Source organism: Dromiciops gliroides, chromosome 4, assembly GCF_019393635.1.
Source record: "Dromiciops gliroides isolate mDroGli1 chromosome 4, mDroGli1.pri, whole genome shotgun sequence".
NCBI lineage: Eukaryota > Metazoa > Chordata > Mammalia > Microbiotheria > Microbiotheriidae > Dromiciops > Dromiciops gliroides.
In genome coordinates this window covers 486,328,491-486,342,446 of record NC_057864.1, presented here as the reverse complement: position 1 = coordinate 486,342,446, position 13,956 = coordinate 486,328,491, and the positions used below count along the sequence as shown (strand labels likewise).

At 51.6% G+C, this 13,956-nt stretch overlaps 1 protein-coding gene across 1 annotated transcript in view; it reads left to right on the top strand.

Moving 5' to 3' along the window:
* The first annotated feature begins 9,853 nt into the window (after positions 1-9,853).
* The window catches only part of NGEF (neuronal guanine nucleotide exchange factor), a 71,370-nt gene continuing 67,267 nt past the window's right edge, over positions 9,854-13,956 (top strand). Inside the window, 2 exon segments of the mRNA XM_044005182.1 lie at positions 9,854-10,196; positions 11,667-11,812. Coding sequence (XP_043861117.1) covers positions 10,090-10,196; positions 11,667-11,812 — 253 coding nt within the window. The 5' untranslated portion in view covers positions 9,854-10,089.

The following is a 13,956-nucleotide window of genomic DNA, read 5'->3' as shown; positions in this document are numbered from 1 at the left end:
TGTCCAGGACTGGACAGATCCCATCTGCTGCTGTGTGGCCTTGGGCAAGTCGCTTAACATCTCTGGGTCTCATTTCATCATCTTTATGAGAGGGTTGGCCTTGATGACCTTGAAGGTTCCTTCCAGTTCTAGCTCTGTGGTCCTATTACCTAGATACAATTTCATTTCGGAGAGAGAGCTACTAGCAGCCCTGTGGTTGGGAGAAAGATTTCCTGCACAAAGCGAAATTGGATCTGAGCTTGGAAGGGATTTTGTGATTCTGTGAGACAGAAGGAAGGATGGAGGGCATTCTCTGTGTTACTATTTTTTAAAGTTTCTGACAACACAGTTTTTCCTTAGAAGATATTGATTTAAAAAAAAAGAAGATATTGCTTTCTAGGGGCAGCTAGGTGGCGCAGTGGATAGAGCACCGGCCCTGGATTCAGGAGGACCTGAGTTCAAATCTGGCCTCAGGCACTTGATACTTACTAGCTGTGTGACCCTGGGCAAGTCACTTAACCCCCATTGCCCTGCAAAAAAATTTTTTTAAAAAGAAAATATTGCTTTCACAACCAGGGTCTTCTTGCCTTATCATCTCTTGGAAAGTGTGCCTAATATCTTCTGCAAAGCTTAGGAAATATAGAGCCTACAACTTGGACTAGCTCCATCGACATTGATGGGTTTTTTTTCAGCTGAAGGATGATCATAACCAGTGAAGAACATAATCTTCTGCACAGAGTAAGTGCTTAATAAATATTTGGTAAATCCAATGGAAACTAGACATTTCCAAGGGCAATGCCTATCGGATATGACTTCTTGCATTTAAATTTAATAATGAATCTAGTGATAATGGAAAACAAATTGTCCTTCTGCTTTGAAGATTTGATTTTAGAAGACAATGGAAGAGGGGGCAGCCAGGGGGAACAGTGGATAGAGCACCGGCCCTGGATTCAGGAATTCCTGAGTTCAAATCCGGCTTCAGACACATGACACTTACTAGCTGTGTGACTCTGGGCAAGTCACTTAACCCCCATTGCCCCGCAAAAAAAAAAAAAAGAAGAAGACAATGGAAGGACATACTCTTAGAGGTCATAGAAGTACAGTCTAGAGCTGGAAGATATGAAAAAATAACTATTAATAATGGATTTCTTAGGGGACCCAGATATTATTTTTTCAGTGCTTTCTTCCCTTCCCTCCCCCACTCCAGAAAGTCCAGTTTTCCTTGAGAAATTTCATCAAAACTCCTGTGGAACAAACCACAGCTTTTCCTTGATGTCATCCCTAGAGTTCACTTTAATGTAGACCACTTTCAAGTCATGTGAACCAATAAAATTGAAGGATGCTAACCAATTAGCTTTGATCAATGTATAATGACCCGCCTCTATCAAAAAAGGATAAAAAAACCCTTGGAAGATGCCACTAAAGGTCTTCTGGGACACCTTCTGAGCTTCTCTCTCGGTTCTCTGAGGCCACATGGTCTCTGTCTCTCTCGCTGTCTCTCTTGGGTCTCCTTGAGAGCACATGCTGTCTCTCTGGTAGACAGCATGGGTCTTTTGGGGCTTTGCTCTTGTTTGTGCTAACTTGCATGCTGAAGCTCTCTCCCTGCTTTCTCTACCACGTGGCCTGAAACCATGAGAAGCTAGGGAGCCACGTGGTCAATCTTTTATCACTTTGATATTGATAAATTAATAATATGCTTACCCCAAACTTATAGCAATAGCAATTATTTTACAAAGCACAAAGGAAATTTGAAGGCCATCTAATACAATGACTTCATTTTATAGATGAAGAAACTGAAGTCCAGGAAGGCTCAAGGCATTCAGATCCTAGGACCCTAGAACTGCAAAAGATCTCAGAGGCCACCTAGACCAACCCTCCCCTCATTTCTCAGAAGAGGAAACTGAGTCCAAGTGCCAAAGAGGTTAAGTGCCGTGCTTGACCAATGTCACATAGACAGTAGCATCCAGGTAGCATAGTGAGTGGAGAGAAAGTCAGGAAGACCTCAGTTCAGATTCTGCTTCAGATCCTAGCTAGTTTGACTAGTTTGACTAGTTTGACTTGAGGTCTAGATGCCTCAGTTTCCTCCTCTTTAAAACTGGGAAATAATAACAACCAAGTCACAGAGTTCTTGTGAGAATCAAATGAAGAAACATGTAAAATCTATATAAATGTTAACTTTCAATAGTAGGCATCAGAGGTGAGATTTGAACTTAGCTCTTTGGACTCTTGAACCACCACTTTCCACTGACAATGCATCACATAGGCTTCTGACAATGTAATTTATGCTGCTCTAGGAGAAAAGAGCTCCCTTAGGAGAGGATAGTTTGAGGCAGTAAGTGGACCAAGGGCCCTGACATTCTCAGGGGCACAGCATGTGTCTTCACATCATGAGTTCCCAGAGAGAAGAGTTTGTTGTTTTGTCTTACTCTCTTGTATTGTTCTGAGTTTCCCCCTCACAAGCTTCCTTCTCCTTACTGATTCTTAGAGAAAGCACTTGCTGAAAACACCTTTGCCTTCTCTGCCCACAGTGGTGGCTTCTTTATAGGAAGAGAGATGCTAATCTTACGCGGAAGTATCTATTTCTAGAAAGCCGGAGCTCCGCCTGTGGGGGCTTTAGCCAAAGCCCATCTGCTCTGCTGGAATGGGAAGGGAGCCCAATCCTGGACAAGCTCTTTACCTGAGTCCAGAGGAGGAGGGGGTACTATTCCAGGAGTCTCCAGGGATTTCTGGAGATTTCATTTGCTGTGTGTGTGACACTCAGAAAGCTGTTGCCAGTTTTCACAATAGCTTCAAACTGGGGGAAAAAATGGATTCTGCCCTGAGATCTGAAAAGTGCCCTGAACTGGGGAGTTGGAGCATTGTGCTGAGCTGCTGACTCTGATGCCTTCCAGCTGGTTATACTGGGCAAGTCACTGAAGCCCCTCTCTGTCTCCTCCCCTGAAACACGAGGTTGGGCGAGGTGGCCCCAGACGTGCCTTCTAGCTCTAAGGGCTCCTAAATCTTTTGGGAGAGGAGAATAATAACAAGAAGTGTGCAAAGGGCTTGAGATACATGGATTCTTTTGACCCTTGACAGGGACCCTAGGATACAGGACCGCTGACTGAGGACTCAAAAGGATCTAAGAGGTCAGCTAGCCCAACTCCTTTATTTTACAGATGAGTAAACTGAGGCCCAGAGAGATGAGCGACTTCCCCTTGGTCATTCATGTAGTCCCTGGGAGAGCAAAGGACACAACGAAAAAGTCCAAACAGTCCCTGTCCTCAAGGAGCTCATATTTTGGTGGGGGGTGTAACACACATACAAGTATGAAAAGGCGTGGTACACACTTGGGTCTTACTTGGTCCTTGGAACAGCTCTCTAAGAGGTCGTGCCACAGTTATTATGATGCCCGTTCTCCAGATGAGGAAAATGAGGCTGACACTTACCCAGGGTCACGCAGCTAAGGAGGATGTGAGGTGGAATCTGAGTCTAGGCTCTTCTGTCTCTATGATTCAATAGAGAGTTCTCTGCCTGCCTTTTACAGCACTTACCCCCTGGTGCCAACCTGCCTTTTCACGTGATCTTCACAAACACGTGAATGTGCATACCATAAATACACAATAACCAAAGGATGGAGTTTATTAACTGGAGGCATCGGGGTAGACCTCTTGGAGGAGGTAACACTTCAGCTGAGTCTGAAAGGAAGTGTGGATTTTACGAGTCAGAGGTGACAGAGACAAAGAGAGATATAAAGAGACACAAAAAGGTAAAGGGAGGCAAAGAGTAACTGACAGAGTGAGAGGCAGAAAAAAAAAAGAGGGAGGGAGATGGCGAGAGTCAAAGAGAGGCAGAGAGAGCTCGAGAATGAGGAGATGAAAAAGAGACAAACTCAAGATCGAGCAGGAAAAGGGGAAGTCCCATATGATGAACAGCTGAGCAAACAAGTTTGTCTGCTGGGGTAGGTGAAGAGGAGGAGCAGAGATAAGGAGGGAAATGTTGCCTGAGGGTAGGCTGCAGGAAACTGTACTTTTTGGTAGAAGGTGGGAAAACACTGAAAGCAACAACATAACTAAGGTTGGGCAACTGGGACTTTGTGCCAGGGCAGAGAAATTCAATAGTTTCCAATAGCATGATGTTAGGGTGCACACTAACCTCTGAAGTACCCTCAGGCCCTGGAGCCCTTTCTCTGACTAGAATTTGGAGGGCTCCTCTCAGAATCTCCATTTAAGGAAAACAGTCATCTCTTCATTTTTCTCTGGGCTGTACTCCTCTGGACTTCTCCATCAGTCCCCCTCCTCACCAGGTATCCTCTCCCCTACTCCATTCAATCTTTCAGATCCTTTTATATGTTGACACCACCACTGACAGAAAAAGACCTCGTGAGGATTCATAGGAAGATCCGTTGCTCTGGAACAGGAAGGGACCTTAGAAATCATTAGGTCCGGGGGCAGGTAGGTGGAACAGTGATTAAAGCACTGGCCCTGAATTCAGGAGGTCCTGAGTTCAAATCTGATCTCAGACACTTGACACTAGCTGTGTGACCCTGGGCAAGTCACTTAACCTTCATTGCCCCACAAAAAACAATCAATCAATCAATCTTATTTTAAAAAATCATTAGGTCAGGGCAGCTAGGTGGCACAGTGGATAGAGCACTGGCCCTGGATTCAGTAGGACCTGAGTTCAAATCCAGCCTCAGACACTTGACACTTACTAGCTGTGTGACCCTAGGCAAGTCACTTAACCCCAATTGCCTCACAAAAAACAAACAAACAAACAAAAATCATTAGGTCCAAGCCCTCATTATTTGTAGATGGGAAAAACAAAAACCAGAAACATTAAATGACTTACCCAGGGTCACAAAGGGGGCAAGGGGCTGGGCAGGGATTTGAGCCCAGGTCCTTGAACTCCAGAGCCCACACTCTCCCCACAGCTCCATTTTTTGGGTAGTTTTATCATTCCCCACTTTACACAACTGTTATAGGAAGAAGAAAACATGGAACCATCAATTTATGGCTAGAAGGGATCCTAGAAATAATCTCATCCAACCCCCTCATTTTACAAATATTTGTCAGCTGTTGCCTTAGGGCGACCTCTTTGACAAATATTCTTTCTTATCTTATCTCCCATCCAGATCCTTGGTCGGGTCCTATCTTCAAAGAAGTCAGTCAGTCAACAAACATTCAGTAAACATGTCTTAATATAGGGCAGAAAAGGATCTCAGAGAATTCGCCTCTTCTTTTACAACTGAGTAAACCGAGGCTCAGAGAGGTGAAGTGATTTGCCAAACAAGGGCTTTCCTTTCTTCACTCGGGTTCTGTGAGGGAGGGACTTCGAGCATCCTTGTGCCTGTTTGGAAGATGAAGAAAGTAAGACTCAGAGACAACAGCCTCCAGGCTCTCATATAGCCCATCGGTGTCAAGGCAGATGCAAAGTTCAAGGGGGGGGGGGGAGCAGCAATGCCTTTGGTGAAGCCTGATGCACAGAGAAGGGGTTCTCAGCATCCCTGGGATCATTGGCATCCCCGTTGCCTTGCCTTCCTGCCAAGGAAATCCAAGCAGCCAGAGGGACAGAGCAGTTTGGTGGATAGAGGGAGTCAGGGGGACCTGGGTTCTAATCCAGCCTCTGACTAGCTACGTGTGGCCAGGGGCAAGTCCTCCCCATCGGTAAAAGGAGAGGGCTGGAATTAAATACCTGAATTAAAGCTAGCAGGCAGGGGCAGGGCGGAAGGTAGATAAGGGGGTGAGATGAGGAGAGAAACAGAAGAGGAACCCTTTACTGCCAAGGGAGCTGCGTGATTCAGGAGAAAGACCAAAGCAGATTTGGAGTCAGGGGGATCTGAGTTCAAATCCCATCTGACACCTACTAGCCGTGTGACCCTCCCTGGGCAAGTCACTTACCTTCTGTTTGCCTGAGTTTCCTCATATGTAGACTACGAGGGAGGAGGAATTATCTACAGAATTTCAGAGAAATAAGGGACCTCAGCTGCAGTCCAAGGCTTACCTGAGAAAGAATCCCCACAACCACACACCTGGACAATGGTTGGAAGAAGACTGGGAAGGGGCAGGGAAATTTGTTGGCCGTGCAGTGGGTTTTCAAAAGGAAGTGGTGGAGGGGGTTGGATGCCAGCTAGGAGAGTCTGCAGAAGCCTTGGGGTGTTCAGAATGAGGGGAGGCTTGGGGAGCATAGGCTTCTCTTAGCCAGTAATGGGACTGGGTAACTGGGGGGCAAGGAAGCAGTCCAACAGGGAATAGGTTTATGTGGCCCCTTCCTTCCAGAATTAAGTGAGAAGTCAGCCAGTTAATGCACCCACAGTTTGAGAGAGAATCTGGAGGTCCCTCCAACACTTCCCATGGGACTCCCTGACAGAGGCCCATGACACAGAGGGATTCAGCTTCCAAGCTAGGAGAGGGGTGCAGGAGTCTGGGAGGCCAATGCCAGCATGCTCGGCCCAGGCTCTGGGCAGGCCTTGGCCATGCAGCTCCTAATGACCCACTGTTAAGCCCCCTCCCCCCTCATCTTCATGGTTGGCTCCTGGGACAGTGAAGATAAAGGGGAAGGAGGGTCACAGGAGAAGCTGAGGGTGTGGAGTTGGCCCATAGGACCCCCAGAGCTTTAGAACTGCAAGGAACTTCAGAGGCCCTCCAGGCCAACGATTCATTTCACAGAAAAGTAAACCAAGGCCCAGTGAGGGCAAGGGACCCAAGGTCACACAGCAAGTGAGTATCAGAGTCAGGATTTGAACCCAGGATTTCTAACTCCAAATCTAACACTAGGCTTCTCCCATACTATTTATTGTACTGGTGGTGAGCTCAGTCCTCCTCGGATTTCCATTTCAGAAAGATGTTAAGGGGCAGCTAGGTGGCACAGTGGATAAAGCACTGGCCTTGGATTCAGGAGGACCTGAGTTCAAATCCAGCCTCAGACACTTGACACTTAACTAGCTGTGTGACCCTGGGCAAGTCACTTAACCCCACAAAACAGAAAGATGCTAAAACCAGACACCACATCTGAGAAACTCTCACTTCTTTACTAGACTATAAACTCCATGAGGACAGGATCTATGCACTATGGAGACTTTGCCTCCTGCAGTGCCCGACCCACAGTAGAGGCTTACCAAATGTTTGCTGTATTGTGAGGTGTTACTGTGATGTCCCAGATCTGGAGTTGAGGACCTGAGTTCAAACCACACCTCAAATAGTGACCACCTGTGTGACAACATTGGGCCAGTTACAAGCTCCCTAAACCTTCATTTTTTCATTTATAAAAGGAAAAGGTTGGATGAGGGGACCTTGGAGGCCCCTCTCAATGCTAAGTCTAGGACCCAAGAATCTCTCTTGGCCTCAATCTTCTCTGTAAAATGAGGGGGGTTAGAATAGATGTTCCTCTGTCCTGGGACTGCGTGATCAGTCCAGAGGCACATCTGTTCCTTGGACCAGCTGTCCACTTCCTTCCGGGATGCTCCCCAGGGATCACAAACCACTTCCCTTCCCCTCTTCAACATCCCCCCACCCCCACCCCCTCTCTCCTCTGATTCCTCCTCTGGAATATCATACCATTGTCTTTGCCAAATTTTATCAACCATTTTCTCTCTCTCCCACTTCTTCCCTTCCTGATCACTAGATAACAGAAGACTTCTGGAGAAACCAGTAAGTGCCCCCCCGCCTCTTCTCCATAGCTCCTTCATACATTCACTGCCCTCCCCATTCTTAGGGGGCCTGAAGGATGGTCACCCCCCAAGGGAGGCGCTGCTGGGGAACCCCTCTTTTTCTTCGTCCTGAGGGTGGTGGGGACTGAGGATCCTGGCCCCGCTTCTCCATCATTCGATGCCTTTTTTAGTAGAGTGTAGCTGAAAGCCCAGGGCCCAGCTGTGCTGCCAGATGAGAACTGGTCAGGATGGTAAGAGGCGCATCAGTCCTTGGGGGAGTGTGGTGTAGCAGAGCTGACTGACTTGAGGAGTCAGGAGACCTGACACATATTTGTTGTGTGCCTATGGGCATGGATTTAGCCTTCCCAGGCCTCAATGTCCTCTTCGTGTCAAAACGAGGACTTTGGATCAGAGGGTCTGTCGGAGTCCCTTCTCTCTCTCAATCCTGGGATTGGATTTGGGTCTCCCTTGGCAGTTTAGCCGAGTGTCCTGTGTGAGAGCCCCCCTGGGCCTGTGGATTTAGAACTGAAAGGAGCCCCAGCACTCATCAAGTCTAACGGAGAGAGGACTGAGGCTACAGGAGCGACCCCCCCCCGCCCCCTCCCCCCCAAGGATTGCAGGAGCTGGAAGCAGAGGCAGGATGGATGTTTCTAGATTGATTTACACACTATGCATATTCCTCAGCCAAGGTCACGGAAGCCAGCATTCATTCCTTCCAGGAGGGAAGGATAAAATAACTCCCTCCTCTTAGAGGCCAGGGCTGGTGGGGAGGGGGAGTTCCCCAAGGTTCTTGGGCTAGTGAGATGACTCTGGTTAAATCGCCTTCCCCTTTCTCCATGGCAAAAGTGGGGAACGTTCCCATTTCTTCCTAGGGAAGGTGAGGGACCTGAAGAAAACTCTTCTTTCCTCGTTGGGATTTGCTCCCCAGTGTCATCACAGGGGCACTTTTAAGCAGCCAGCCCCAGCCCCCTGACTGCCTGGCTGCCTCCTGTAGAAGGAGGTGATGTGGACATTTCTCTGAAGGAGTTCCCATATTCCAATTCTGTGGCCCCGGGGAAAGAGTCAGAGAACCTGGCTCCAGGTTCTGACTCTGAGACCACCTAGCTGGGGGCGGGTCCCTGCCCCCCTCCCGAGGCCAGTTTTTTCTTCTAAGGGGAGGGGCTCGACTGGATGACCCCTGAGGGCTTCTCCCGGCTCCAAAGCTCACAAGTAACAAGCATTTGTGGGCACCTACAATGGGCCAAGCCTGGTGCAAAGTCCAGGGGATCCCAAGGAAAGGTACCTGGTAGAAGGCAATAGTCTAGGAGGATGCCAAGGATGCTGAGAGGTGGAGCCCGGGCAGGGGAGTGACCCTGGCCTTGGAGGAAGAAGTGCCTAGAGGAGATCCTGGTGCTAATGTTGAGGAACTGGGTGACTCTGGGGAAGTCACTTCTTTCTCTCTGACCTTCAGTTCCCTACTTTGTAAAATGAAGGCGTTGGACTAGAAGCCCTTGAGTCCTTCATCCGTAACAGTATCTAGTGACAAGTCTCCTGGCCTCCAAGACAGAAGAAACCTCGAGTAGGATCTCAGTGATGACTCAGGAGCTGGGTGACCTTGGCTAAGCTGCTCTCCTTCTCTGTGAGATGGGGTGGGCAGTACCTTGACAGCCTCCTTCCGAGGAGCCAAATAAAATCAGAGCCAAAAAGGAGCTTGGAGGCCAGGGAGACCAACCTTCTTATTTTACAGATAATTGAGGCTCAGGGAAGTTAAATGACCTGTCCAAAGTTACACAAGCCTGGAGTGGCAAAGCCATCGAGATTTAGGGCTGAAAGGGCCCTTAGAGCTCGCCTAGCTCATCTACACTTGAAGAACCTGACGCATAGGATAGGAAGAGACTTGCCCAAGGTCACACAGCTAAGTGGGAATCAAGTCTTCTCCCAAGCCAGCCCAGGATTTGTGCAGGCGCATCAGTGTTCCCCACCAGGCCTTCCAGCTCGGGAGTCGGCTCCTGCCAGGGCTTCCCTACCCTGCCCAGTCTAGCCCTGTCCTGCCCTGCGCTGCCCTGCTCTGTCTGTCCAACCTCGCGCTGCTCAGCCCTGCTCTGCGCTGCCCAGCCCTGCCCTGCGCTGCGCTGCGTTACCCAGCCTAGCCCGCCCAGCCCAACCCAGCCCAGCCCAGCCCAGCCCAGCCCAGCCCAGCCCTGCGCTACGCGGCGCTGCCTCCTCTCGGGGCGCTCCTGCTGCTGCTGTGGGCGCCGCGTCGCAGCCGCTGTGACCGCCGCCTCCCGCCTCCCGCCTCTCCTGTTACCGTGGCAACCCCCAGGAGCCTTCCAGGCAGCGGCAGCAGCAGCTTCGCGGAGCAGGGGCAGCAGCGGCGGCGGCAGCTCGGGTCCAGCCCGCGCCCCGCACAGCCCTCCTGGAGCCAGCCGGCGCTGCGCCCGCCCTACCTCCCTCCCTAGCTCCCCAGCTCCCTCCAGCCCGCGCCCGTACGCCGGCCCGGGACCCTCATGGAGCTGCTGGCTGCCGCCTTCAGTGCTGCCTGCGCCGTGGACCATGAGGGCTCCTCCTCAGAGAGCGACCCCCGGGACTCGGCGGCGGGGCACCTGGCCAGCAGGTGAGGGACCTGGCCCCTGGGTCACACTGCCCTCTCTTCCCCTGCCCACCTGTCCCGTCGGGGCGCTGCTGCCCACGCCCGCCGCCCCCTCGGGCTGCGGGCACTAGCCGCCCCCGGGAGCTCAGGCTGCTCCCCGCTGCTTTGGGGGCTCCCTCTCCTTACGCCTCCCCGTCGCAGCCCGGCCTGTCCTCTCTTCCCTCGCTCCAGCCTTGGCTCCCTCTCCCCTCCCTGCGCTTTCTGCCCTTCTCTTCTCTCAGCCTTGCGCCCCCGCGCCCCTCTCCTCTCCGGCCGCCTCCTCCCAATCTCCCCCTCCCTAGTTTCTTTCCCCTCTCTCGTCCCGGCTGCCCCCCCTTTCTCTGTGCTCCTCCTACCCCCCGTTGCCCCGAGCCTGAGGAGAGGCTGCGTTCCTGCACTTCAGCCCGGATCGGGCTCCTGCCTCCCTTCCCACCTTCCCACCTCCCACTTTCCAGGTAGTGCCCCCGGCCCAGAGAGCTAACTGCGCACAGTCGGAGGCCCCCTGCCCCTCTGCGGCTCTGGGCCCCGGGAGCTAAGCCGAGCAGCTGCGACTCTGGTCCCCCTCCCCACCTGCGCCCCCCCCCGCCCCCGCCCCGGGAGACTCACTACCTCCGCCCTGTTCCCGGGGAGAGGTGACTTTCTTTCTGGCTCTCTCGACCGTGGGAAGTGGAGGCGGAGGGCAGGAGCGGACAGGAGCAGGTCCTTGTTCGCCCGCCTCGCTGCCAATCCAACCTGAATGCATTCTCCTCCCCAACCTTTCACCTCGAAAGCAACGACAGCAGCGCTTCTGCCCTCCTCTCCCAAGCAGACCCTCCACCGCAGCCTTCTTCCTTCCCTGACTCAACCAACCATCTCTCTTGCTCTGTCTTTCCTGCCCCACTTCGTTGTCACAGAACGGGATTCTGCCAGGCTGGAGGGCTTGGGGGTGGGGGGACAGCAGGTGAATGGGACTCTCCTTCCATTTGCCCCCACACAGGCGCTGCCTCGGTGGGGAGGGTGGCTCAGGTCCAGAGTGCAAAATGCCGTCTCTGAGGGGCCCCCAAGAAGGGAGGGGCCAAGTTTCCTAAGCTTGTTTGCAAGCAATGAAAACATGAAGGTTTGGGCTTCGGCCATGTGGGGATGGATGGATGAATCACCGTATAGAGCCCTAGTAAATAGTCCTTTCCTGGCACAATATTCTGACCTCATGGATGAAGAAGGCAGGAGAGGGGAGGGGGCCAGGCAGAAAAGGCAGTGCCACTCTGTGTTGCCTGGTGATCAGGGGCCCAACAGCAGGCGCCAAGGAGTGATGCCCGTGTGTGCTACGGTGCCCATCTCCCCCCTATTTAAGGAAAGTCTCTGGCTGGGGAAAAGTGACTCTCTCTCTCTCTCTCTCTCTCTCTCTCTCTCTCTCTCTCTCTCTCTCTCTCTCTCTCTCTCTCTCTCTCTCTCTCTCTCTTACACTCACTCTCACAGCGAATCTTCATCTACCCCTGGAACCGTGGCCACCCCAGAGGAATACCCAGCCCTGGCCACGGACAGCCCAACCACTCTCACAGAGGCCCTGAAAATGATCCACCCCATTCCTGCGGATTCATGGAAGATTTTCATCGAACAAATAGGTAATGGGGCATGGAGGTTCTCTGGGGCTTTGCCACAGGCCAGGCATTTGTGGCGCTGGGAGAAGCAGGCCGGACTGGAGAATTTGGGAGAGATAAGCTTGGCCTGAGGCTGCTGGGGTGCTGATTGGGGTGTGCTGTCACCTTGCTGCGTTGCTTGAGTGAGGCAGAGGACTGCGGATGAGAAGTTTGCTGGATTTTCAAGATGCTTAGTGCTGAAGGAGGTGCTTGGGGAGGTGCTGATCTCGCCTGCACTGGAGGCCACTTCTGGAGCGTGTCAAAGTGGGAATGTCTGTCTGCAGAATGGTCTTTGATGTCCTCCCTAACTCCCAAAGTCTGCAGGTCTGGGATAGTTCCACACTTCGGTATTATCTAAGCCTCTGGCATGTGTGTGTTTGAGTGTGTGTGTGTGTGTGTGTGTGTGTGTGTGTGTGTGTGTGTGCTCGCGTGTGCTTTCATCTTGAAGTATATCATTCCTCCTTGGCATGCTGTGTCTGCCACAGTCTGGCTCAAAGTTCCTACCTACCTAGCAACTGTAACTAAGTGTGCAAAGACTTTCCTGGCTGCCCAGCTCAGAGCCCATTTTGGTACTGGACAGGTCAGCCCCTGGACGTGCCAGGAGGTTGGGATGTGGGCCCGAGAAGGGCCTGGTGTGGCTGGGCAGGGCCTGGGTCAACACCAAGGAAACCTACCACTAGGGAGGGATGATGGGGAGGGAGCAGAAGCTGGAAGAAAGGAAGGCTGCTGGGGATGGAAAGTTAGAGCTGGAGGAGGGGGGGGGTGTCATTGAGAGGAAGGGAAGGCCGGCTGTTGACTGGGTCAGAGGCAGAAGAGTCTAAAAGGAACAGAGGCCTCCTTAGCAGATGACCAGCCAGATCAGAGGCCCTGAAGTGGCCGTGTGTTTGACCACAGAAGCAGCACCCACCACTTGCACGAGTGTGACATGAAGGAGGAGGTAGCGGCTACGGTCGAAAGAATCTTGGCACTGGAGTCAGAGGACCTGGGTTCAAATCCTGCCTCAGACACAATCTGTGGGATTTTGGGGGGACTCATCTCACCCCCTGGGCCTCAGTTTCCTTATCTGTAAAAGGAAAGGGATGACCTTCCTTCTGGCCCTGGGTCTGGGAGCCTTCAGAAGTTGTCTGATGAGGCCAGCAAAAAAGATGGGCAAGGACGGCTGGTGATTGCCAAAAGAAATGCTCCCCACCCCCCCAGTCCCAGGCAGAAGTGCAGAAAGTCCCCATCCTCATGCCTGACGTTTAACGTCGATCAGTCAGCTAGCCTTGAGTAAAGACCTACTATGTGTGGGACACTGAGCTGGGTGCTCTGCTGGAGCTCTGGAGTTCTTGGGATCTGTGAACTATTCAGGTGAATGAATGAATCACAGATCTGCAGCACCCTGCATCCCCAGGCCCAAGGCTTCTCTTCAAGGCATTCCTTACAACTTCCAGCACAAGCACAGCAGGACTTGCAAGGTCCAATGAGCAGCCAAATGAGTGGGTCAGAGCAGAGTCCAGGGAAGAGAGCACAGGATCTAAAGTCAGAAGAACTTCGTTTGAATCCAAGCTCTGGTGTTTACTCCCTGTGTGACCTTAAACAAGTCACTTTCCTTCTGGGGCCTCAGTTTCTTCATCTGTAAAATGAGGGGATTGAATGAGATGGCCCCTGAGTTTTTTCTTAGGTTCAGATCCTCACAAGATAACAGCACCCCAAATTGGAACACTGGGGAGGGGGGAACATTTTAGTACCACAGATATTGCCAAAGTTCTTATTTTATTTCAGTGAAGTCAGAGAATGGCTATATTCTCAAGTCCCTAATGTCCCAAACAGCCGCACTGTGTCTTCAGTAATCAAAGCCAGCAAGTTGTTGTTAACTGTTTTTACGAGAGAGAGCTTTGACAGACACAGGTTCTGGCTCCCAGTGACCCTGAGTCAGTTTTCCCTTGGGGCTTGCCCAAGGACCTTCCAGATGTGAGCTGACCTGGAGTCTCCAGTGCTTACCCATTTTGTAGATGAGAATGCTAATTGGCTGACTCCTCTGAGCTACAGCTGCCCGTTGCAACCCCCTTTACCTCACCAAGGATTGGTCTTGTCCTGAGCCTTGGCAGGGGTGAATACCCTTGGCCCTGGGGAGAAAAGGCAAGAGA